Source organism: Hylaeus volcanicus, chromosome 5 (assembly GCF_026283585.1).
Source record: "Hylaeus volcanicus isolate JK05 chromosome 5, UHH_iyHylVolc1.0_haploid, whole genome shotgun sequence".
NCBI classification, from domain to species: Eukaryota; Metazoa; Arthropoda; class Insecta; order Hymenoptera; family Colletidae; genus Hylaeus; species Hylaeus volcanicus.
The window spans coordinates 25,425,135-25,450,744 of record NC_071980.1 but is presented as its reverse complement, the minus strand read 5'-3'; the positions used below and the strand labels follow the sequence as shown (position 1 = coordinate 25,450,744).

The window sequence follows — 25,610 nt, the reverse complement described above, 5'->3', positions numbered from 1 at the left end:
TTACCATTATAATTCGCGGATCGATGTAAAAGTTGTTTTCGACGTGGATAATAAGAAATATATATATATATATATTTCTTTTTTGTTTTAAGTCAGTAATATATATATATTTATATTTATTAAATATTGGGTTGTCCAGAAAGTTCGTGGCAATTTTTAAGAAAAATTCAAAGGCACATTTGAATTTTGATATATATTGAATGGAAGAATGGAAGTTGAATTGAATATAAGAATGGAAGTAAGCTATTACTAGCTTACTTCCATTCTTGTTATCATCGTTTTACATGACTCGTGCATTGTTTTAATACTGTTTGCAGTATCTCTTACTTCTCATCTATCGGGGCCCGTTGGCCCTCTAGCTCGGGTACCTCGGGGTTGCTAAACCCGTATTGTAGCCACAAACACCGGTACAGCCCCTGAGGGCATAAATATAGTTTAGAAATTGTTTAGAAACTGGTTCGTTAAATTGTTTGTCGTCGGTGCTGCAATTACGCGACGATATTCTAGGATTATCGTCCAAGTAGAATGACGCGAGAATAGATTAAGATTCGCAGATCTAGCGACGATAACGATCGCCCCGTGCCGATCAAGGTAGCAAGGAATTGAAAAACAAGTGGCGGTGAAAAAAGCGGGATCGATCAATCCGGCGGGATGCGTTCGGTTCCAAAGGTGGCCGCATTTCTCGACGCTTGGCGCCGCATGGCCGTCGCACCGAGTCCGGTAAACACGGGCCAGAGTCAATAAGTCATCAAATCCAACGCCTAAGCATCGACCATTCGCGTATCTACCGTCGCTCTCGATCCGATCGATTTCAGTTACAGTGGGTCAAACGACTATTCTCGCGTTCATCTTTCTAAATCTAATTAGAAGTTAACGGTGGCACTAGTTGACCATTTTTCAGGAAAACGTTAGGGTAAACGATGGATTCTAGTATAAATGGAAGGATTCTTTGGGAATTAATCCTGTGCGTATGTAATCTTACATTGCGTAATTTTTATTAAATGCACTATTCTCGAGAAACAAATGGATGGTATAATATCTGTTTTACACGAGGATTTAATAATTTTAGAACTTTTAAGTTCACAGTTTAATATCATTTCTTTCCTCTATACGCATCATTGTCAAGGGCATGGAACAATTGTTTCACTCGTAGTTGTTTCGAATGCAGGTATTTTATGAAGTACATATAAAGTGCCAGCTACGACCTTTAATTATTTTACATTAATATATGAACAATAAATGTCGAATCATGCGTTCCAAAATTGTATTTTGGTACAAACACAGATTATATTAGAAGAAGAAGAAGAAGAAAGCAGTCAATAGGACCCTGACGAGAAAAACGATGGATCACGGTCTTTAACTGTTGGGAAGAAAGCGATTCTCTGGTAAACCGCAGACCACACGCAAAACGGATTCACGAAATTGCCTTAAATTTCGCTGCTAGGAAATACTTAACTTCTTTTCATCCCGTATATAATTTCAGTTAGGTCGTTCGAAACAGTGATCCTTGAGAAAAAAAAAGGCAAACTCATTTCTCACCTGATATATCCATTCTTCAAGAATTCTTGGAATTCCTTGTAAAAATCGAAACGTGGAATAAATCGCGCTACACCACCAGGGTAATAAATCATGAACAATAAGTATTGCTTTATCATCGTACAAGCCTTGAAATCCGGGTGATACAAAAGAATACGCAGCAACGATAGTGGAGAATATTCCTCGATGTACTTGCTTGCCTGTCATCCTAGAATTTATTTTGAATTGCGGTAATGTAAACATGGTAACGTCAAAGAAAATGTGACATAGTAAAAATTTACTTTTTCATTCGTATTAGCACGAACAATTGATCCTGAATAAAGAAGAATTGTAATTAAACACAAACGTTCTCGACGAATAATAATTCAAGCTTGTCGATACGAGACTCGCGCTAATTAATAACTCTTTTCATTAAATGAAGCTTCGTTCGCAATTCTTATTCAACGCGTGAAATTCTAGCGTGAGTGAATAACAAGAACGGGGAATCACATAAAATGTCGATGAATCCATATTTCTTCCCTCGTAAACGCTCCGCAATTTCACAACCATGATGCCAGCGAATGTAAACAAGCATGTAAACGGTGAATTGCGAGAGACGGAGAACAGTCATCGTCTGAGGTCGGCTTCCGGTGGGGTTGTACGATCCATCCTCCCGATTTCACGGTAAAACCTGCGCATTTCTATTTGCCCATAACATGTAACTATTGCGATCGTCATACCAATAAAACATTAATCACTCTGCTATTCGCTGAACTTTTCTTCCTTCTTTCAACGGTGTCTTGCACCACCATCGATAAACGGTCTAATGCATGATCTTTGCACCGTCGATTAAGTGACTTTGCTATTCTAATGTCGAGGTTCGTTAGCGTGATTCAAAAACAATTCTATTCTTTCCTATAAAATGATGAACGAGGTTATCAAAATGTTGTACGCAACATCTTTGCGAAATTCAGTAATCGTTGCGTTAATTTTAATTTTATGATTAGTTTCTAGGCAGCGGATTATACAAATTTTAGGAAATTATGACGACGACGAAAGTGTTAGATGCAAAGTGTTCTCCAAGAGGGGGTCTAGAATTTTAAAAATAACAAAGTAGAGAATAGTAAATTTTTGCCATCGAATTCTAATTTAATTAAGCGTGTTCGAATGTTGAAACGACAAGGTAGACAAATAAAAGATAATAATCTTTACTTTAAAAAGAGCATAACCATACTTGGCAATTCTATTTATTCGACGCATAAATAAAGGGGTTTCCAAAAGATGCTTTAAGATTCTATTTATTCGTAGTATACATAATGGCATGGAATTTATTTATAACGAAAATACACATAATTATAATAAAACGCGAAGGATGATATAGAATTTACATAACTACATTCACGTATTTATTATTTTAAAAAAATCTTAAAGCTGCTTCCGGCCTTTATACTTTAATGCTTTTACACTTCATAGGAGGAAAGCTTTTCTTTTAATATGAAAAAGTAGATAATTTCTCTCCAGACAGAGACCAACCCCGAGCACCAATCAAAGGGCCCTCAAACCTCCAAAAATCTATGCTTCGAAAGCTATCATTATTAATTTCTATTCGCGAGGAATAAGACTCCGTATTCGAAGAACCCAGGCGCTACAAACGAATATAAATCCTCGCTGGAATAGTCGACGCTAAGGCGAACAATCCTCGGTACTTCTGAAGTTGCACAATTTTATACGTCTGAGATGTACTCGAACATTTTTGGCTGTCGTTTCCCACGTACGGTTTCAATAGTAACCACGCAGATGGCGATCGGCGAGGATAGATCCTCGCTGTGACTTTCGGTACCAAAGAAGTCGAAGAAGGCGAAGACGGTCGGACGAGACCCTTATGCAAACACTTTTAACCGGACATTCTGGGACCAGTCGGGCTGTATCTGTGAGGAGAACATTTCTCTCGACCTCTTCGTTGTAGCCTCTTCGTGTTTGTCTACGCTTTTATTTGTCCGACACATTCCGCTATCGCTCGAATCGCACCGGCGTAGTTGGTGAGTTGGAAAAGCGAAATTCCACGTTTCGAGTATTACCATTAACTGCGAACAAATTTCGTCTCGCGTTCGAGTCGGCAAATGTACAGTTCGTTTACAGTTCCTCGGAATGGTTTCGCAGCGGCACGGTCAACGCGTTGGATGCCAGGCGATTTTTCCATGCCTGGGGATGTCTTCGACATTTGCTCGAACTAAAGTGGGAAAAACTAGAAATATTTAATGGTACGTTGGGTCGTTGTTGATTTTGGAATATTTGTAGTGGCGGTTACTTGATTTAAAAGTTTGCAGGTATATTACACTTTATTCGGTGTAAACATTCTAGAGTCAGGTATGCGGAATACGTTCTGACGAAGATGAAAATCATCCATGCCTTACTTGAATATATATCGTAACAAATAAAATGATCGAAACTAAACATTCTATTCTATTTAGAAGAATGTTTACACCGAATAAAGTGTAATATACCTACAAACTTTTAAATCAAGTAACCGCCACTACAAATATTCCAAAATCAACAACGACCCAACGTACCATTAAATATTTCTAGTTTTTCCCACTTTAGTTCGAGCAAATGTCGAAGACATCCCCAGGCATGGAAAAATCGTCTGGCATTAGTTAACAGTATTAAAGAACGTTCCTTAAATTAAAGAATGGTAAAAGAATTTAACGAAATAATTACTATTACTTATTAACCCCAAAGATTTTGGTTTAAAAATATACAAGTATTTAACACACGTAAGTATAATATTTATACTTTTTGAGAACCGAACCATAGAAGTTTCTCACATTCATCAAGCCTCAGAATATTATAATCTCAGATCACTCCAAGGTGAATTCTCAACTTGTAGAAGTTGAATAAGACCAAGAGAACTCGTTTGAGTCTCTGGTGCAATGTCGAGACGCAACATTCCATCGATTAGGCGCCGAAGACATGTCTGAAGATAAGCTTTCCGCGAGTGGTCTTCTCTAAAGTCCTATATTCCGCGATATTAATTGTTTTTCGTTACAAATAGTATCTACAAGGAGCATACCTTCTTTATCTCGAGCAAACAAATCGAAAAGGCACTTAACTTGGTTGAATTTCGAACCATGAAATGATTCTTCCGGGAAAACGATCACCATTCAACAATAACATGGTGTTTCATGCAACGAGGGAAGTACGGTGAGTAAGATTTCTTATTACCATTTCCTTTGAGTTGCAACACGCGATAAAAATTCCTTATCGAGTCTGTGTTTCACCTTACAATCGAAATTGTGTCAAACAGAGTGTTCGTGCTATCTCGCGATAAACGATGCGTTGCTTATACAATTTTCTTTCGACGGTGAATTAAGAATAAAGAAAAAAGAATGGTGGTCAAGTAGTATGGCGTGTACAGAGCCGAGTCACTGAACAGTAAATAAATCAATTGGATAGAAAAATACTTCTGCCTGAAGTGTCTTATAATTAATTCACGTGGGAGTAATTCAGTGATAACGTAGAATTATCATTTTATCAAATCATGCAGAAGAAAATCAATTTGTATCATTTAAGTGGAATGAAAGTCAACGATGTGATTTCTTCATTATCTCCTTGTACTCTTCATAATATGAAAGATCGATTACTTGGTTTTGTTTAATTTTCTGTGGCCTTCTTTATCGATCGCAATTATTAGGTTTCATCTTGAATAACTGTTACGTTGAATCTGTATATGGTGAAAGAATTCTAAATCATTTCGAAGAAAATTTCATGCATACTTGGAATGCTTGAAACGACTGCGAGCATGTTCGTACACAAGCATAAATCAAGATTGTTTTGTGAAATGGGGAAAAAATAATTTGAAAAATAGATTTGAAGATATAGTTGAAAGTTTTATGAAAAACAGTTATAAAAATATTATTAGTTGTAGTATTATAAAGTTATATGAAGATACACTTATTGTACAACCACCTTAACTGGTTTGCAATAAAAACAATAACACGAATTAAAAGTAATCTTGGTTTCAAATAAACGAATCGATATCTAAGTAGCAAATATTAATAAAAACTATTAATAAGGGAAAAAATTGATGAGGTGATATTCCTTTGTGGAAAAATACGTGGTTATCCATTCGAAATGTCACCCCCACGATAAGATGATTAATATTAGCCATGGCCGATATTATCTAAGCGTAGCGGTGGCTTGTGAATAATGTGAAATATTTGGTAGCGTGCAAGTGATCACCTGACATCGGAATTATGAAATGATAAAAGTAATTCAATCGGCTGATAAGTTCGTGGATCGATAAATAGCGAAGGGAATTAATTATAGAACAAAAATAAAACGATCGATCAATCTCTTAACTCGTGCATACCAACGCATACGACAGATGATATTAGATAGTTTATATACGAATGCAGTTCTAATTAAACCAACTACGTTAGATACAAGAACAAAACGTGATAATAAAAATACTTAAAATCTCACATTAATAATACTTACGATTAGTTACATGATCGATTGAAAGCTAAATAAATAATATTAGACAAAATGAGTAGCAAACGTCAAGAAGATGTACATATAAAAACACTTCTGTTCCAAGTGTATAACAGTATTCAAAACTTTCCATTAATTAACAATTAACTCGTGATCGAGGGAAAAGGAAATGCGTCATCTTAGATACGGTCGGAGGAACAATAAACGGACAAAGTAAACAAGAACGAGTAGCAACATCGAAGACCAGAAAATATTTCTACGAAACAGCCGGTTAACCAGAGTTTATTACCGAAGGTAACGGAATAACAATGATTCATTCTGGAAAATAAGTTTCTGGGTAAAACGCAGCGTACCGGGAACGAGCGTGTCCAGAGATGAACAAAAGATCAGGCTCCTTTTGAGAAGCGGACAGTCGGTTCACAAAGCGGAGGTGGTTCGGGACACGTGGTTAGGCGAAACGAAGGTTATACACCGTCCACGTGTCGACGTGGTATAGCCCACGTGTCGATGGGACTGGCCCACGCGAATGCGTGCGCTGTTAATCGGAAGACTTAACACGGTTCTTTACGCAAGCGCCAAGTACCAGCGCAAAGCCGTCTTATCGAGTCGCCTCGCATAAGCCGTGCCTAAGAATCGTTTAATCGAGGATCAGCCTGATCTTACTGCCCATAAAACCGAGCGCTCGAGTACGCGGACTAAATGGAAGAGGCTGTTGGTTGACTTCCGACTCCGCTTGGTAACGCACTCCCTGGTGTCGGTGACGCGCGCGGAAATACAACTTCGGAGGGTGGAAGTAAAAGTTGACGGCGAAGAACGCATAAATTGAAAGAACGCAGCCAGGATGCTTCGCGATACTTTAAGAAGCTTCTTCGAGATGACGAATTGCTTATCGCATTTTCATCCTGAATCCGACACGATTTATTTATTTCACTCGCAATCGTAAATTAATTATTATTAGTGATAGATTTTAATTAGACCAACTGTTCAACAATTTGTAGAAAAACTATTTTTTATTTTTTCTGCTTGGAAATGTACTCCCCGGTGTCGGTGGTATGCATGGAAATATAACTTGAGAGGGTGTATGTAAAATTTGAAGGCGAAGAACGCATAAATCGAAAGAATGTGAAATGGTGCTCCAAAACGTTTCAGAATGAACCTTCCTCCGCGTTACAAATCCAATAAGAATCCCGTGTATCTCTCCTTTCATTGGAAGACATTCCTGTCGATTGTTTCGCTTCGACTCCAGTGGAAATTCTTCGGAACTAGCCAATCATCCACCAGTTTTGGTGACTTCCGCACCTCGAAACGCGACGAAACAATAAACTGCGATCGCGTTTCCTAGAAAGTTTACTTTCAACATTTAAATTCGCGCCGTGAACACAAAGGAGCATCTGAAATCCGAGGAAAAGAGAGGAATCCCCCGTCAGGATCGCAGAAACGGTCGTGCGAGTCGATATCGACGGATCGTTCGACGAAAATGGAGCACGCGCTCGCCTAATCACGGTTCGGCACCGGTATAGGTGTATCTGCAAACAGTAAATAAGGAACGATAACGGGAGAGTAATGACAACGAGTGCAATCTTATCAAAGGCACGCCGGTGTCTCGAATTTATTTTCCAATCAGCGCTAGTGATTCTATTATACGCACGATCGCCGCTCGCACGCATGCGCACGTTGCATACGGTATTCAGTGTGACATCGACGTTTTGTGTCACGTTTCTTAATTTAATAAGAAAGGACGAATGGAGAGGACGCATTCATAGAATTTTCTTATAAATTACAGCGTTTGCGGAAATCTTATTATCTCTTGAGAGATTTCAGTTGTCTTCTCTGAGCAGTGATGCGCACGAGACGAGGCGAGATCTCGTCGATTTATAGAATTGGAATAAAAATTTAAAAATGTGGAATCATTCTCGGAATATATCACTAAAGAATCGAATACGAATACTTATAATACACTATTTCTGAACGGTAACTGAAATCGAACTTTTCGTTTAACCAACTAAAAAGAAGACGTTCCCTTAAATATCTATCGATTTCCTTTCTTTTCTGTTTCGATTGAATCTACATATTATCTCGATACTCGAAACAATCCGATGGTTCCGTTCATTTTCAGAAAATGCCGTCCGCAAAATACAGCAAACGAGGGTCGATCAGATTCCTCGAAGAGTTCAAACACTTTAAACTGTTTCTTATTATTTCCGCGTACGTGTGTACTTTTCATTCCGCGATTCAGTGATTGACGGCGAGGGAACTGAAAGAGCATCGGGACAGTCATCGTGAATGGAAATCTTGTGAAACTCTCTACATTTCTGCGAACAGAAAATCCATTCACACATTCGTGTCCATTCGAACAACAAGGGGACAGTCTGTCACTTATCGAGGCGCCGTCCTAACGCGTCTATTACTTGTTTGCAAATATTACCTTCGTAGTTTAGAACATTTTCCTGACGACGTTTCTGCATCGCATCGGCCGGCTCACGTTTCGCTCGTCTTTCCCCGGGTTTGTAGCTTCCTTATAAAACTTCGCAGAGGTACTCCATCGTTTCACTTCAGCGCAACTTCGAAGTCACGCGAGTAACTGATTCCTTTTTATTACCATTAACAAATTCGCACTTTCTTAAATTACAGGCGCTGGCATGTAACAGTTAACATAGAATTACGTAATTTAGATGGATTGCTCAATTTCGATCGACGTAACTCGAATGTAACGTAGACGTAACATAGATATAACGTAGACGTAATGTAAATATACCATTGAAATCAATTATTTCCTTATTACTACTATTATCATAATTACTCAAATTAAACACAAAATGAATGAAACCACAATTTTCCATGTCCCTCCAAAAAAAAATCATTAAAAAATAATTACAAAAAGACTTTCCACGCGCTATTATTTCTTAAAGTTCTCATCGACAAATGAACACAAAAATGAATACCGGTGTGATTGCATTAATTTACCCAAGAAGTGTTATTTTTCTGACGTACTAAAAAAAAAAAGAAAAAACGAAAAGAAATAGAATGTCTCAGCCATCCAACGCAACGAGACAAAGATTAAGCGAAAACGAAATATTCAGATTAGCTTGGCGAGTCGGCGTCGTTATTTCCCCGATACGGCCAGACGAAATGTGTAAAAATACACGATCTGCAGATAACTCGGTATCAGCGGTCAGCGACGGACGCGAAAAGTTTGAGCGCCACTGGGACGGCCACACATGCAGTATTATTGTTGCAGAGTGGGTCTCTCGTCTCAGAAGACGAGCTGTTGTTGTAAAGGCGCGAATGTTATTGCAGCGGAAAGTTGTGGTGTCACAAAGCTGCGGTGGGTCCCACGGCATTCCGAATGTTGTGCGGATCGCCTAAAGATATCGTCAATGGCAAATAGGTCCCCGCGTTTGACAAAAACCGCTGACAAATCTGTCTGTAAATTCGCCGCGTGGGACAGCTCACCTGTGATAAGTCGCTACATTCGACATACATCCTTATGGTTATGGGAGCTCAAGTTTCACGGTCAGCCTCCCGAAAGATACTACCCGCGGTCCGAAACTCGCGTTGTTCGTCAGTTTCACCGGGCTTTTATGCGTGTATCTATTACTTCATTTACCCTCGACAGCCACGAACCGTGGTTTCCTCGAAGGAACACGCCACTTGGAGGAATTTTGAAAAAGGGGTCGTTGCACCAATCCGTTTGGACAACTTTTTGCAATTTTTTCAAGAAACAGTACGATAACAATTAACGCTAAATCTACCACTGGTCAAATGTCCATTTTCAAAGGTTTCTGTGTAGTTTTTATATGCAATCGTTTCATGCATTATTCAATTTTGTATCACGAGAAATATGTTTTGCATTAAATTGAAAAAGTGTCGTTAAGACTAATTATTCAAACACAGTAGAAATAGGTGCAAATGAAAGATTGGTAGGTTTAGCGTTGATGTATTTTATTTTTGATGAGGTGCTCTTTACGATGCCCACGTGGATTTTTGTATTATTTATTTTGAATTGTTTAGCAACTTTGAATCACAAAAGTTTTTACATTTTCATATCCCTTTTTTTTTTTTATTTACGATTACTTCGTTGGCTGTTTGGATATATGCAGAAGGGGCCAAACGATACGAAGTAAGACATAATAATAAGTAGTTCTGAGATATAAAAATGATTAGAGTAACTTAGAAGTGGAAAAGACTGCCATAACTCAGACCTACTTAACAAGAAAGTATACGTATTAATATAGAAGCTATAGTGAGAATGTAAATCTTTCGGTTGCCTTTGAGTTCTATTGTTATTGAGTGCTATTGCAACTCAGATGAATTTTATACAAGTCGAACTGATATGAAATTAATATCTTCGAAAGCTGTGTAATAGAAGAGGTTTCGTTTACAAAATTATTAGCTGCTAAAGTAGTATTCTTTTATCTTTATTTATTCATACCTAAGGATGAATAAATAATTCTACCTTTTCAAACGATATTTATTAAATAATTAATATACATTTGAAATAACGACACTAAAATTCAAAAGAATTCAAAGAGTGTAGTTGTTCGGTTTGGTTTGTGAGCTGAAAGAATATATTCAGATTGATGCGTCAGTGGCGAAAATTTCCAGATTTGTTTTGTTATGTTTTGGTTAGGTCTAGATTAGGTCTACGTCATTTAATGGCCTCAAAGCTAAAGTATTCAAAAATTCCACGTTAAGAATAAAAAGTTATCGAGTTACTCAAACGCTTTGACATCGGAATTCGACGAAATGTTTGAGGTAAAATCCGATTTAATTTATGAACAGTTTAAATAGATATCGCATCAGAAAATAATTAATTTATGCAGGTACGATGGGAGAAAATATCGAGATTGGTGCGTCAGTGGTGAAAATTTCTAGGTTTTCTCGTTGATTCGTTCTACAGTGTGTCAACGAGGGAGATCCCGAGGTAGGGATTCTTGACAAATTTTAAGATTAACGTAAGAATCTCCGAAATCGCTGGTAATAATTCGACGGGCCATTCAGGACCACACAGGATCGAGGATATAACCTTGGAGGGTCCTGACTTCTGAGATGAAGGTATACATATACCTCGTGGCACGTTACGATGAAATAAAACGTGAGCGTACCTGGCATGCCTCCATCCACTTTCGATATCCTCTCGTGGATCCTGCGGGACATCCTCAGTCGAGTCGTTACGTTAATGGGACGGACTATTATTTAATTCCACTAAATTGCCGCCCGGCCCCTGAAACAGGCGTAAAGCGTCTTAAAAATCGCCGCAGGACTTTCTTACTTCTGGATTCTACGAAAAAACTGACACAGGCAACAGAATGGAAATGTTGGAAATGTCCCATTCGTTTTTTTTTACCACCGACGATCGTCTACTGTTTCATGAAAATGGCCAAACAATCGGTGCGTTCTACGTACTTCGTTTCTGAAATTATTATTATTATTATTATTAACAAATGATCGCGTCTTTTTTGACAGATTGTTTAGATTTACAAATATAAATTGCCTCGTTGTTGTAGAAATTAATCTTTACAAGAAATAAACTGGACGCATTTTGTAATAATTTATAGCGATATGAAGAAATAAAACTAAAATAGAAAATAAAGGAAATTGACGATGTTGATATTATTACTTAAAAAAATTAGAGTTTCCCTGGAAGTGAACTTGACGCTTTAGAAAAGTGTATAAATCGAGCCTGCCGATATGGAACGAAGTATACAAAATAACGAAGTATATAAAATAAATCGTATATTTTAGAGTTTATATTTTGTACGTTTTATTTTACGCCCGCATATGTTAATTCGTGTATTAAATTGTTATTTTTTATCAACCCGTGAATATAAATGTGTATTTTCCAACAATGAGGTACAGTTTGATTAACTTATACGTTCAATTCTTTAGTTGTGAAAATTTCATCAAGAATTTCTGAAAAATAATCGTTTTCTTCGATCTACAAAATATTTTTAAAGTTTACTGAATTTCTAAAATATGCAGGCATATAACGAACAACAACACAAATAATTACAAGCAACATAAATAACCACATTCAGTCGTCAGTCATCACATACCAATCATCATTTACCATCACCAACCACCATCATATGTCGTTATTAATCATAAATCTATCATTATCAATCATCAATCACGATCTGTTATCATCAATTATCGTCATTGTTTGGCGTCACGTATCATCAATGGTAATCTGTAATTATCAGTAATCTATAATTACTTAGCATCATCAATCACCAATCGTAATTTGTAATTATCAATAATCCATCTCTATCTGGCATCATCAATTACTAGTCATCGTCTGTTATGATCGTTAGTCAGTCATGATCCGGCATCAGCAACAACGTCATCATATCCCATAATCAATCACCAATCACGATCTCTAATCATCGATCATTTAATCATAATATGGTACAATCTATACAAAGCGTAGAGCTGATCAACTCTACAAAATAATTGAAATTAACGACGTTGAATGTTGTTATCTAAGATTTGATCAGAATCAATAATTATATTTATCCAAAGCACTGGATAGGCAAAGCAGAGAATAGAGAAACGCTTTGGTATTGCGCAGCGGGGTTATGTGCGGGAGTTGAGTCACGTCGCGGTGTCGCAGAGCAAAAGAAGAGAAGAAAGGAGAAAACATATTAAAGGGATATAAGAGAGCGGACCGCGACCGCAAACTGATTAAATGCGGTCTGGCCAGGTTATGCCGCTGCGCCACAGGGCTCGGTATCGGCCTCGTGTAAGCTGCATACGCGAGCTGAAGGATAACCCGTATGACGTACGCATTTACGGTGTGAAGTATTCTTTACAGATCCACCTGCAGTACTTTGTACCAATTGCCCTTAATTGCCCCTTGCGTACATCGAGACTATTCGTGTAACACGCTGCTGGGTCTGGTTTCGTCCAAGAGACCGTCGAACTAATACGTCTACAGAATTTCTCGAGATTTCTTCTAAACAAAACACGACAATCGCACGATTAACCATTTTCATTATTCATAGAAACCTTTTTTCTACCTCAGTCCAGCGTTAGTTTTGTTCTATCGACGAAATTAAAATTCTTTGCTCGATTATCTGCAAAGGAACAATACGTCTGGAGGATTTTTCGAGATTTCCTCGTAAAATAGCGCGACAACCCCACGGTTAACAATTTTAATTATTAATAGAGACCTATTCCTGAATCAATTAAATAGAACAGTATTTCAGACGAAACAATGTACCAACACTAACACTGCAAGCATCGACGTTTACAAATTTAACACTTGTTCGGTAAAAATCGCGTCTACCAGACGAAAGTTGCACGTAAATGATTTAATTAATACGACAGAGTATGTAATTGATGATCGTATATTTTGCCCGAGAATATTAAAAGCTATGTAATATACATAATTATACGGTCCACGTTTTTGTGTATGCAGATATTTTAATCGGTCTTCAAGGCTACCCTCGGGAAGGTCAGTATGGTATCAATGGAATTTCGAAGCAATGCAGAGAACATAATTGCAATTTGCATCGCAGTCGTCGGCTTGAAACAGAATTGCATTCTGATTGGCGGATAACTTTTCGTTGGTGACGATTGAATCGGTAACGATTCGATTTGTAGTCCGTCGGACTTTTTATTCGGATAAAGTGGCATTCGTTACTGATAAACTAAATGTTAATCAACATCTGCAAAATACTTTATACTTTCGACTTTGACTCAAACTTTTAGATAGCAACCATACCTTTTTCAGATATACCGTTACAAGATTATTACTGATTACAAATATCCGTTATAAAATGTGTTGGGATATATTTGTTCTTAAATTTGTCGTTGAACTGTTTTAAATATGTTGCAAAAATTCTTAAATATTCTAAATTTGTGGGCTTTAATTTTATTCGTTTAAAGAAAAAAAAAAAAACAAAATTCGATATTCCGATAGAAAAATTGTTAATGCCATGTCAATTAATTTATTTCTTAACAATCGCATCAACCTGTTCAATTTTCTCGTGAAAATAGAATTCCACTCAGCCCGAGAGAAATTTACCACCGTGAACAAGTGTTTGGCGCACTGGCTTAGGTCGTAAAGCGAAGGATTCACGCAATTCAGTCGGTGCACCTTTGTCTGGCGAGGCTGAAGAAGATTTCCAAAACCGTCCAGCGTTTTTGGCTGTAACTGATAAATAAGACAAAGGCCCTGTCGCATTGTTGGATGATTTACACCGTCGCAGTCTGCAGGTATCCCGGTCAGGTATTTTCTCGAAGCCTGCGCCACGGTATCGGTACTTGTCACCTTTTGGAATTAAGTGTCCACCCCAATTCGCCCAACTAAGGCCTCTCTACCCGTTTCTCCTTCGTGCCGACTTTCCGTCCTCAGCAGTAACCGAACTGCTTGTTCCGCTCTTCCCTGGCCAGCACGGAAACGGTGTAACGTGTCTTTAGGTAGCACGACACCAACGGGGCAAAGATAGTCGAGATAAAAGAAATCGTGTCTCGCAACGATCAAACGCGCCGATCCTCAGGTACGTGCTCCGAAACACTGGCAAGATTCGCTGGGATTATTTGGAAAAGAAAAAGAAAATTTTTTATTTAGTTTCTCGATTAGTACGATCAATGAACTGTTTAGCATTGCGCAATCCGCGTTTCCACTAGGAACGAAGATGTGTCTGGACTACGGATTTCACGCGGTGTTTACTTAAAGACGAGCGAATGTTGAGAGAATTGTGTCAATAAGGTACGGTCTTGAGGAGGTGTCAAATTTTCTCACAGATTTGCTCCATTCGGGGAAAAATTAGACCGTTCGGGGCGAGATTCGGCGATAAACGGCGGGGACCTTTAACGAGGCAGTGGGAACAGGTTACGTTTTGAAATGAATCTGTAGATAAATCTTAAGTAATGGGGATCATCGTTCCTCAAACGGTTCGAAGTATAAATGGAAGTTAATTGAGGATGTCCAAAGTCGCGAGTCAAACATATAATTGGTTTTAATGGAGAGTTAATAATAAAATAAAAGGTTCTTTTGACATTTCTTGTACTTCGATTCTTCATACTTCGATTACCTTGTCACTAATTATACAAAGTGTTGAACCAGGCTACCTGAATATGTGTTCCAATTTTAAAAAATATCTTACACGCGATTTGAACGTATTTTAATATCAGTTTTAAATTACGCGGCCTGGTTTAGGTGTGACATCCTCTATATCCTTGTTGAATCGCATTAGCAATCACGTGTCTCGCGCATAAGCAAAACGCAGCTCTGCGAATCCGCGCCCTAGAAAAAAAAAAAAAAATGAGAAAACTCATTAGTCAGGCATGGTTTAGGCGTGCGGTGTACGCGGCGATACTCAGACGCAAGCATAAGCGAATTGCTCGCTCGCGTAATGTAATTCTCCACCACTGGCAACGCAGTGACGAACTGCGCGAGCGTCAATCCGTCATTCCGGGGGCCATTCCGACCGTTCGCGCGGGCGTCGCTCATAATCGTTCGATTGATAATTAATTATCTCGTCGTTGGGCCCGTTCGCCGTCGATTGGCACGTTTTTTCAGCCAGTGTCTCATTCTCGCTCGTGCGGGATGAGCCAACTCTCGACGGAGTCTTTCTCCATTTTTTCTTTTCTTTTTTTTTTATTTCTTTTTCGTAAATGGTGCAACCTCGACGTTCATCGAAACGTATCGAAATAACCGTGCCGTTGACTCTCTTGGGAAAATAAACTGGTTGGAATTGCGTAACGTCGTCGCGTCATCCGTAGCGAACAAGGAAGACGGTTTATAGGTGCGTATCATAATTTATATCTCGCGCCCGTCATCCTCCGTGCGAAATAAAGAATAAGAAACACCGACGGGACGGAGAGAATCGAACGCGAGGTATACGGAATACACGCTAAACGTGGACGTGTTTACTTCGCGATGGGACTGAATTTCGACGACGATTAGAGAACTAGAGGAAATCGAACGAAATATTTGTATCTTCTCTCAGGGTTCGTTGAATAATTTCTGATAATAGAGACGAAATTCCTCGATTTACTACTCGATTCCTCGTGAAATTATCATTAGAATACTTTCAATTTGAGATAAAACACAGGTAAATGTATCTCTAAGCTCAACATTTGAAGTTGAGTAAATGTAAGCTGTCGAAACTCGAGGAAGCCGTGAAACTCGCGTTTGGTCCTTGGTAGGGGTGCATTTAGGTCGCCAGCATGTGTCTCGGAGGAGGAAAGATTATCGTAGCCTAAGGTAGCCCAGGTAGGATTGAAAGGATTGTCCACAGGTAAAGATTAGACGGTGAGGCATCGGAGGTTCGCAATGTAGGCAATGAAACTCGTCAGAAACGAACGATTTGAAATAAATGTATTTTCCTCGAGATTCCTTAAAAAATTGACTACGACAAGGGAATTCCTATTTCCGTAAAAGAAACTTTTAGATTTCATCCCACCTGAAACAGACAAATCTAAGGGCACATAGACATTCTAAGTATACAGAGAGGTTGAGTTACGCAGGAACGGTGTCAAGAAACTGTCAAACGCGCGTTTGGTTCCTACCCTTAGGTCGTTAACACGGGCCCCGGAGAAGGAGAGGAGTATCGTACCCTGAGGTACCTGAAGGTAGGGTTGAAAGAGTGATGTCAGGTAAAGACATCGAAGATTTGTATAATATTATGAGCGACTGAACTCGTCAGAAACAACTACAGAATTTGAAATAAATGCCTTTTTCCCAAATTTCATTAAAAAATTGACAAAGGAGTCCCCGCTTTCATGAAACAAGCTATCAGATTCCGCTACCGATGTGATAACACCTTCTGAAGGAGTCCACTCCAAGAGAGACACAGAAGAATCTATTTCTAAGCAAACAGAGAAGTTGAGCAATCGAGAACAGTGTCAAGGAGCTGTCAAAGGTTTGGTGCGTGGCACGGCTCGGTGCCCTTAGGTCGGCATCATGCGCCTCGGAGTAGAGGCCATCCTACCCTAAGGTAGCCGAAGGTAGGGTTTGGAAGGGTGTCCGCTGGCGAGGGTCGGAGGGTAGCGAAGGTTTTGCTAAGCGAGCGAACGTTAGAAAAAGGGGTAGGAGCTAGAAAGAAGAGAAGGAGGCGTGTAGGGGAGGGGGGTAAAGTAACGGCGATGGAGGGGCAGGCTCGTGCACGCGCGAGTGGAGGGGTGGAAGGTGAGGGGTGGGGGTACGGTCTAGGCAAGCAACGGCAGCAGGGCAGCGGCCAGGTAAGCGAGGAACGAACACTAGTGGGACTGACTCGCGCGCCTCCGAGCCTCCTGACTCGCATAAGCAGCGGTTGTATGTCGTCGTGCTGCGCGTGCAACGGTCGTGTTGTTGCCGCCGTCGCCGCTACGCTTGTGCAGTGACAACTACGCGTACGTGTTGATTGTCAACGGTGAAACGTATTGGCAACAGATTCCCAAGGACCGCCTCTCTTCGCCTCTTCTTCTCTTTTCTCTTCGCCGCCTCCAGCGGAAGAGGAAGAAGGTTCACAGGTTGGTCCTGGATAACCGAGGACACCTAAGGGGGAGTCGCTTGGTTCTTCACCCCTCGGTAGCATCCCGACAAGTCGCTTTGGATGGCTGCCAGCAACCCACAGGGCGACTCGCGACGATGTTGGCGCAACTCCAAGTGCGCCCAGTGGTTTCCAGCTACCTGCGCTGCCCTGAAGGTCTTGCCGTTCCCGTTCACGCTTCCATCGCGCCCAACCAGTGGGAAAGTGCGTCGGGGGTGCGAAAATATTAGGGGATGAACGACCCTGCTCGCAATCTCGTCGAAGCGCGGTGTCTGTCGCGTTGCGTGGCCGTGTGTGTCTCGAGGGAACCTCCGGGGAATAGTGTTGTTCACGTTTACAGAAGTGCGCGGTGTTTAACCGGTTCACGCTGTCGAATACTCGGCCAGTCGTACGAGTTGCTCCGAAAGGGAACGCGCGCGAATCGTATCCCGCGATCCCAGGAAACGGAGTAACATTGTCGCGTAGCGCGTTCGGTGTAGTACACGCGACATTTGACCGGTGATATCGGCGCGAGAAGTAACGGTGAGTGAGAGAAGTGTAACCACGTCGAAATTTCACGACAAGGAGGAAGTCGCTAGATGCAAGGGTTTTAAAAGTAGTTCCAGAAGGCCAGCCCGACGCAATGCGTCGACGCTGCTGACGCAACGCGCCTGGATGCGTCTCACTTTAAGCACGTGAGTGTTTCATTTCATTCCGACCGTGTCGAATTAATCGAAAAGTTTCCCGCGAAACGGCTAGTTCTGCCTCGAGACGATCCGATCGGGTCGTTCGAGGGATTTCTGTTTCGTCGATCGAACCGTACGAAGAGATCCGATTAAGATGATTCGAAGGGGATCCGGTAAAGACACGATCTCGGCTTCTCCGCCACGGTACTCGGACACCTGAATCTTTCTCTCGGTGGTTCGTGGTTCGTACGTGTTTTGTTGAAAATCCACTGTCCTTCGTCAACCACGGTGTGTATCGTTAGTGCTAGACGTGGCTCCGTGGTATCTGCGTGTTTGGTTGAAAATCCACTGTCGTTCGCCACCCACCCTCCCCCTATGTGTATACGGTTGGTGTTAGACGTGGTGTGGTATCGCTGTTGGTGGTAGTGGTCGCGAGTGCGCAAGAGTGGTGAATGATCCTGACTCCGGGCTGACAAAGGTTTTCGTACACGAATACTGGGATGACGTCCGCTTCGGATTACGCGCTCCCTTCACGATCTCCTCAATCCACATCGTCTAACGCGGAACCAAATGTAAGTGTCGCAGTACGCATGTTCAAGCATACTGTTCGGAGTCGGTAGAGATTCCGGGTGCTCTCTTTCAGGATTTTCGTGAGAGATGCGGGAGGTTGAAACCGCTGGTTGCGTGTATAGATTCTGTGATCAAGTTGTTATCAAGATTTTCGTAGCACACGCAGGAGGTTGAAATTTTGGTTAAAACGGTTGTATTTATATTTTGTGATGAACTTTTCCTCGGTCAAGATTTTTATAGTTTCTTGAGTTGAGAAGTGCGAGAAATTGTGTATATACATAGGAACATTATCAGGAACTATATGTTTCATAACAAAATCGTCTTTTGCCAAGATTTTTGTAGAAGATGTAGGAGGTTGAAATTTTTGTTGGAACAGTTGTGTTTATACCGCGTGATAAACTTCTCCTCTATCAAGATTTGTATAGTTTCTTGTTTTGGGAGATGCAAGAGATTATGTGTATACATAAAAACATTAGCAGGAACTATACATATATCTCGTAACAAAATTGTCCTCTACCAAGATTTTTATAGTTTTTTTTATTTGAAAGATGCAGGAGGTTGTTCATTTCGAAACATTGGCAGACACAGTTCTATATACATGTATTCTATGATAAAGTTGTCCTCTATCAAGATTTTCATAGGAAATGTAATTGTTCGTTTCTCTGGTTGTTCTCTGTCAGGATTTGTATAGTTTCATCATCTACGAAATGTAGAAGATTGTACATCTTGACAGGTACAATTGTGCATGTATCCACTACAAAATTATCCTCTGCAAAAATATTGACAGAATCAGTTGTACGTATATTCCACGATGAAGATTTTCATAGGAGACGTAGAAAGTTATTAATTTTTAAACGTCTATGGAAACGTTTCGATATGCATTCTACGACAAGGTTATTCCCTGTCGAAATTTTCATAGATGTAGTAGGTTATACATTTCGAAATCTGAAGTGCGTGTACCTCGTTAAAAGTCTTGTTCGAGTTGCGCGCACCTCGATAACGGTACCTGGGCTCGCAGGGGATGTGTTAGGGCCCTGCGTGGTACATTCTGCGAACCGTGCGAAGAAATCTCTGATGTGGAATTAATGTTTCTTGGTACGTGTCGAGAAAATCACGTTATGTAAAACAGGAATTGGTGTTGTATTCGACATTTTACGAGCAATATTACTTGGAATGTTCTATGGAAGGAACTTTTTAAACGACACTTGCTGGGTACATCAAGTTGTCTCTCGATACTTTCACAAAAGTTGGGTAATGATAGAATCCTAGTACATCCTAGGCAACAAAAGCAATCTTGCAAACAGAGTTCATTCTGTTGCACGTTAATGCGTTGTATTCTTATCTTCTCACTCTTCTACGTTTTGCTCTTCTATGAACTCGATATTTCTATTACTCGATGTATTTATCGATAATCTCCGATTAAAATATGGAATATACGGGTAGTACTCTATTCATCCAAAAAGCAAGCTTTGAAGAATGGTTCCTAGTTAGAATGTTATATTTCTTCGTTTCAACATTTAAATCTATAATGTAAATATAAGTCACATGCGTTGGCTTTACCAATGCATTCGGTTATAGTGCCACTTGAATTCTTATTATAACATCTAATTTGATACGATGTCAAATTATAATTTCATGCAATATAAAGTTAGAATGTTAATTTGTTTATTTTGAACGAAACAATTGTATCCAACTTTGAAATTTGTGATAAAAATATATGTCATATACCTTGTAACTGTTTACTCACAATGACACTCGGATTCTTCTCTCAACCTTAAGTTTATGAAACGAAGTTACAATATCGACTTGTTTATTTTAAACGAAGCAAACGTATCTAACTTTGAAATCTTCGATAGCAGAAGCCACTCGAGCATACTTTTTTTTCTAAATTATCTGGCTCTAATACACGTTGATGAGTACTCGACGCACTGTGACATAGTGACACGCGCTCCGCGGTACGAAGGGCGAGCGTAGTTCGCTTTCACGTAACCGACGGCCAATGCGCGGGATCATTCTCGATACTCGGATGGACGCGAGCACTCGACGATAGAATTCCGTCACTTTGGCGGTTATCGAAACCGACGGATTGTCAGCTGGAAAATCAGACGATACGTCGACGATAAGCCGACATATTTTAGATAAGTGAAACGCACAATTAAAATGCTTCCCGGATGAGCCCCGCACGATTAAGCAACTCATCTCTGTTTTACTTTCTTCTCCGTTTCGTTTTTCCATCTCTCGCACGGTGTTCGTATTTCTCTCTCGCCTCGAATCGAAACCTAATCGATTGGTACAAACTGTTCTTCTGTCGATGATATATCAGAGACACGATAATTTAACTGTTCACCGTTGCCTAATAAGGCTTCGACTTCGTGCGATTCTAAGTTTTGAGATACCAGCAAAGTATCATGATTTATTATTTGTTTAGATTGAGATTATGGAAAGGTACCTTTTGTTCGATTATGTTTATTTATCGATAATTTTATAAATGTCGCGAGTTATCGAAAGCGCACCTGAGCACGTTTCCAATGGTATTATCTGATACATTATGCCAAATAACATGTTATTTTGGTTCATAATTATATTCGTACTTGCGATCACTTTCGAAATAAATTTGTTTTAAATTTTATGCCAAGTAACGTACCACTTGGTTTTCTAACTATTTGAAATAATCGTTTCAAGTAATTGTGAAATAGTTCTTTAACGTTGGATCTGGTTCAATCACAAATACACGACAATTTCGAATTTTGTTATCGAAATAAATGACCTGGGCTGTCTATGTTAAATGGTCGTACAATTATAAGTTTTCTTAAAATACTACAGAATTTTCGACAGTATTAGATGGACACCGAGAAAAATCTCATAAATAATAATATCATTTCGAGGATTACTTTTTTCGTTATATTTGAAAAATTCGTTGCTCGAAACAGCTGTTCCTTCAAATGAAATATAATTATCTTTATCTTCAAATAACCGTACCGAAAATAATACTTTAAAAGAAATTACTTCGAATAGTTATTTTTTACTTTCATCTCGATTAAAATACGCCCAGATCTGATCAAGAAGAATCAATTATACTTTGTCGAACCAAGAGTTCTCCAATTCCATAAGCGTCAGCTTTGTAGATGACACTTGCATTTTTTATTTTGACATTGGTTTAATAATCTTCGACATTATAAGCAATAAAATTCCACCGAGTTAATGCAATTATCCCTTGGCTTTCGCGATAACGACTGCAGCGGAATATCAACGTGTCCCCGCAGGCTTTGGCCATGTTTTCTAGTAACGGGTGGCCAAATGTTATTTTTACACGTACCGATAACATAATCAGTCTCCACCTCTTACACGTCGATACCATCGAGTCGAACAATTTAGCCTGTAATTACCGCGGGCTCTTTTTACAAATTCTTCAAATAAATCACCGTTGTCTGTAACGCGAGAGCGAGAGCTTTTCGGGACCGTGCGTATCAGAAAGTCTCGCGAGTGTTCGATGTATCGCAATCGATACGGAGGTGTCGCGTCATATCGTAGGAATTCTTACAAAATTTCCTGTGTGTACTGATTCGGATGGGGGTTCTTTGAATACGACTAGCTGCGTTGCAAACGCATAAATATTTTAAATCGTGATGGCACGTGTGCTAATATGAATAACAAGTGAACACAAGAAAGATTTTAGCGGTCGGTAGTGATCGATGATGCACTTGGATCCACTATTGACATAGTAAGAATGAGCGAAGCATACTTTGAATCATGCCTGTCGATGCTTCTTCATCAATCTTTGTTCCTGCTTGTTGCGACAGATGTGTTCTAATTGGTAAATTGAGAAAGAGGGAGCGGGCTTGTCCAAGGTATTTCTTACAAGGTGATTTAAGATATTTTTTTTAATCAAACACAAATACCAATGTAAATAACATTGTTTATTTACATTCCTCTATGGGGAAAATTTTTTTGTACGACTGTAACTGAAATTATGTATCGTACAATCAACAAATGTCTGTGTATTTCGTTGCTTTTGGAAAGTTGAGGGAATTTAATGGATAGATAAATTTTTTTAAATGGAACCTTGTGTGTTCTTATCTACAATTAGAAAGTATTTGTTTAGACAAATTCGTCGATACATATTGCGCGATAGTTTTTAATCCAAATAGCTCGTCATATTGGGGAAGCTTTTAGGGTAACTTATGGAACTCCTCGTGTTATCAGATTTCCAGATTTGCCTTGTTTCACGGTGATCAGTGTATATGAACTTAACGTACATTATATTCAATTCCGATTAAAATTGTTTCTTATCTTTTCCATACGCTTGTTTATTCGAGATTAAACGAATTGAACGCAAGTCGATATCATTCGTCACACACACACCTACACATGTTTACGATCATTCCATGTCGTTGACTCTCAAAAGTGTCTCTTACATTTACTACTTGTGCGAAAGCTTTGGAACTAAAATCGTTACAAGGTTAATTAACGTTAATTAGTCCAGTGATACTATGCGGTATATGTTTCTTTTTGAATTTAATGATATTCATAAATTCGGCATAAACTGCTGTAATGCATCATTTATGCGATGCATCATTAGTTATTCAAATTTAATAGAAATATTTCCAAGAACAATGTAGCAACATCGAATGGAAGCGATTGAATATTAATTATAATCTTTCTTACAAAAATTTGAACTTTAAGGAAAATTGATGCAATGAAAAGTAAATATTAGTGTAAAAATGTGTATTTCACAAGGTATTAAGGTTTCCTTCCATTCGATAGGGTATACCGAATCGTGGGCAGTATCGATACAAGTACGAGTGTAATCCAATCAGGGAAAACAAGGTCGCAGTAAAAATATTATCCGCCTCGTGTCACGGATATCAAATACTGTGACGCTACGGCTTCGTCAATAGCTTTGAACATTGTGAGCATAAGTCTAAACGTGCTCTTTGAATTTACTGAATCGGCAGAATCACAGTTTTGCCTTCTCAAAAGCCATCCATATTAATACTCGTTAATTCAGCGTTTCGAATAATAAATGTTCCAGTGTTTAACGAGCAATACACTGGGCGGAGCATAACCATAGCACCATGGAAAAGTGGGTAATGAATTTTTGATAAAGCGACATCCTATTGTTACGTAACCATACGCATAATAGAAAAGTGGTATGAGAATGAACTTCGGAAAGAGCGACGATTTATTTCTGCAGAATTATAGTATAGTGGAAAACGAATTCTATAAAAAGTGACATTTTATTGTAAAAAAAAAAAAGTGAAAAATGAATTTTAGAAGAAGAACAATTGTATTTTCAAATGTCAATGGAAAAAGAAATAATTTACACTGACACTATACTAAACAGCACGAACACCTTTATCCGGTATGAGCTAAAACATACAATTGGGAATAATGTTGATGGATTTTCGAAAGGATAATCAATTTTATTATAATTTCATTATGATTATCAAAATTTGTTTCGCGTGAAAATGTAAGGTACAATGCAATTCAATAATTAAATTCATATTTTGGGTGGTCACCCTTAGCTTCAAATTTATATAAACAAATGCAGTTACTAGTCAATCACAATTCAAACAGTTAACAAACTTACATCGTCCGCTGTCTGTTTGTCGCCAAGTGTAGATCTGAGTTGGATTAGGAAATATTGCACTATAATTTTGTAAATATTTTTAGGCAGAAGTTAATCTCAACCATTAATATCTACCAATGTAGAAAGTCCTCTTTCAGAGCGTAGACTCTTCCTAAATAGGTCGGTAATTAAAGTGCTAACTGGAAATATTGAAGAGTACCATCCTTTGATTTCCGATTAGGGCCAAGAGTGTCGAGTAGAGGATTCCTCGGCATATTTGGCGTTCTAATAGAAGATCCATTACCTTTATCGTCGTTTCAACCTTCGACTAGGAGCCGAGCACTTTGTCGCCCCCCATCTCGGTTAGGCGAGGCACAAGAGTACAGGAGTGATTTTCCCAGAAATCGAGCGGCAATTTCTTATCAGCAATTTGGTCAATTACTTGGGTCCATAACGTGCTAAGTAAAGGCTCTCGTTTACCAGCATTAGTGTTTCTCTGCCCGTGGCAGGTGTAGAACGAGCGCCATTACTCGACTTATCTGCTCGGGGGACATTAAACGTGTAGAAGCGGTCGTCCGATCAGCCTAATGCCTGATAGAAGCTTACGTGCTTCTATTCTTCCCACAATTCCATGTTCCAACCGAAGCAGTGAAAACCAAGCGTTGAATTCTAATTTCTCACGGTTCTGTCACTCGACTCCTTTCGAGTTACCGATCCTTTATTGTTTATTTATTGATTGGAGAACGGGGTCGCGATAACAGGTGTTTCAGCAACGACCTAACGGCGCAGAAATTTCCCATAAACGTGGACTGGACGATAGAGGCTTATTTGGTTCAATTCTTCCCCACGGCATCCGTGTTTCAATTGAAAAGGTGTAAATCAAACGTTGAATTCACGAAACGTTAAGTTCTGACAATAGCTGAAGAACGTGTGACTCGACATCTCTTGAATTTGTGTTCCTTTATTGTTTATTTCTTGATTGGAGAACGGGGTCGCGATAACAGGTGTTCCAACGACGACCTAACGTCGCAGAAACTTTCTATGAGCTTAGTTTCTTCCGTTCTTCCTACAATTCAATGTTCTAATTGAAAAAGTGGAAACCAATCATGGAATTCAAATTTCTGACAGTATTTAAAAAATGTGTAACGCGACTTCTCTCGAATTTGTAATGTTTACTTGTCTACCTCTTAATTGGAGAACGAGATGATCCTGCAACGACCAGAACGTCGGAGAAATTTCTTAAAAGATTGAACTGGCTAATGGAACCTTGATTACTTTTATTCTTCTCGCAGAATCCCATACTATCATGTCACCACT

General features: G+C 39.3%; 2 protein-coding genes across 6 annotated transcripts in view; one reads left to right on the top strand and one right to left on the bottom strand.

Moving 5' to 3' along the window:
* Positions 1-11,140, bottom strand: part of LOC128876535 (uncharacterized) — a 72,159-nt gene extending 61,019 nt beyond the window's left edge. For both annotated transcript variants that reach the window (XM_054122992.1, XM_054122993.1), the window contains exon 1: positions 11,112-11,140. In XM_054122992.1, the coding sequence (XP_053978967.1) occupies positions 11,112-11,126 (15 nt within the window). In that variant the 5' untranslated portion in view covers positions 11,127-11,140. The remainder of the gene's footprint in view (positions 1-11,111) is intronic.
* The window catches only part of LOC128876532 (uncharacterized), a 137,183-nt gene that overhangs the window by 45,484 nt on the left and 66,089 nt on the right, over positions 1-25,610 (top strand). The window contains exon 1 of one of the 4 annotated variants that reach the window (XM_054122987.1): positions 17,224-18,163. The exons of 2 other annotated variants lie outside the window; for them this stretch is intronic. In XM_054122987.1, the coding sequence (XP_053978962.1) occupies positions 18,144-18,163 (20 nt within the window). In that variant the 5' untranslated portion in view covers positions 17,224-18,143. One more of the 4 variants, XM_054122989.1, reaches the window with a different exon arrangement.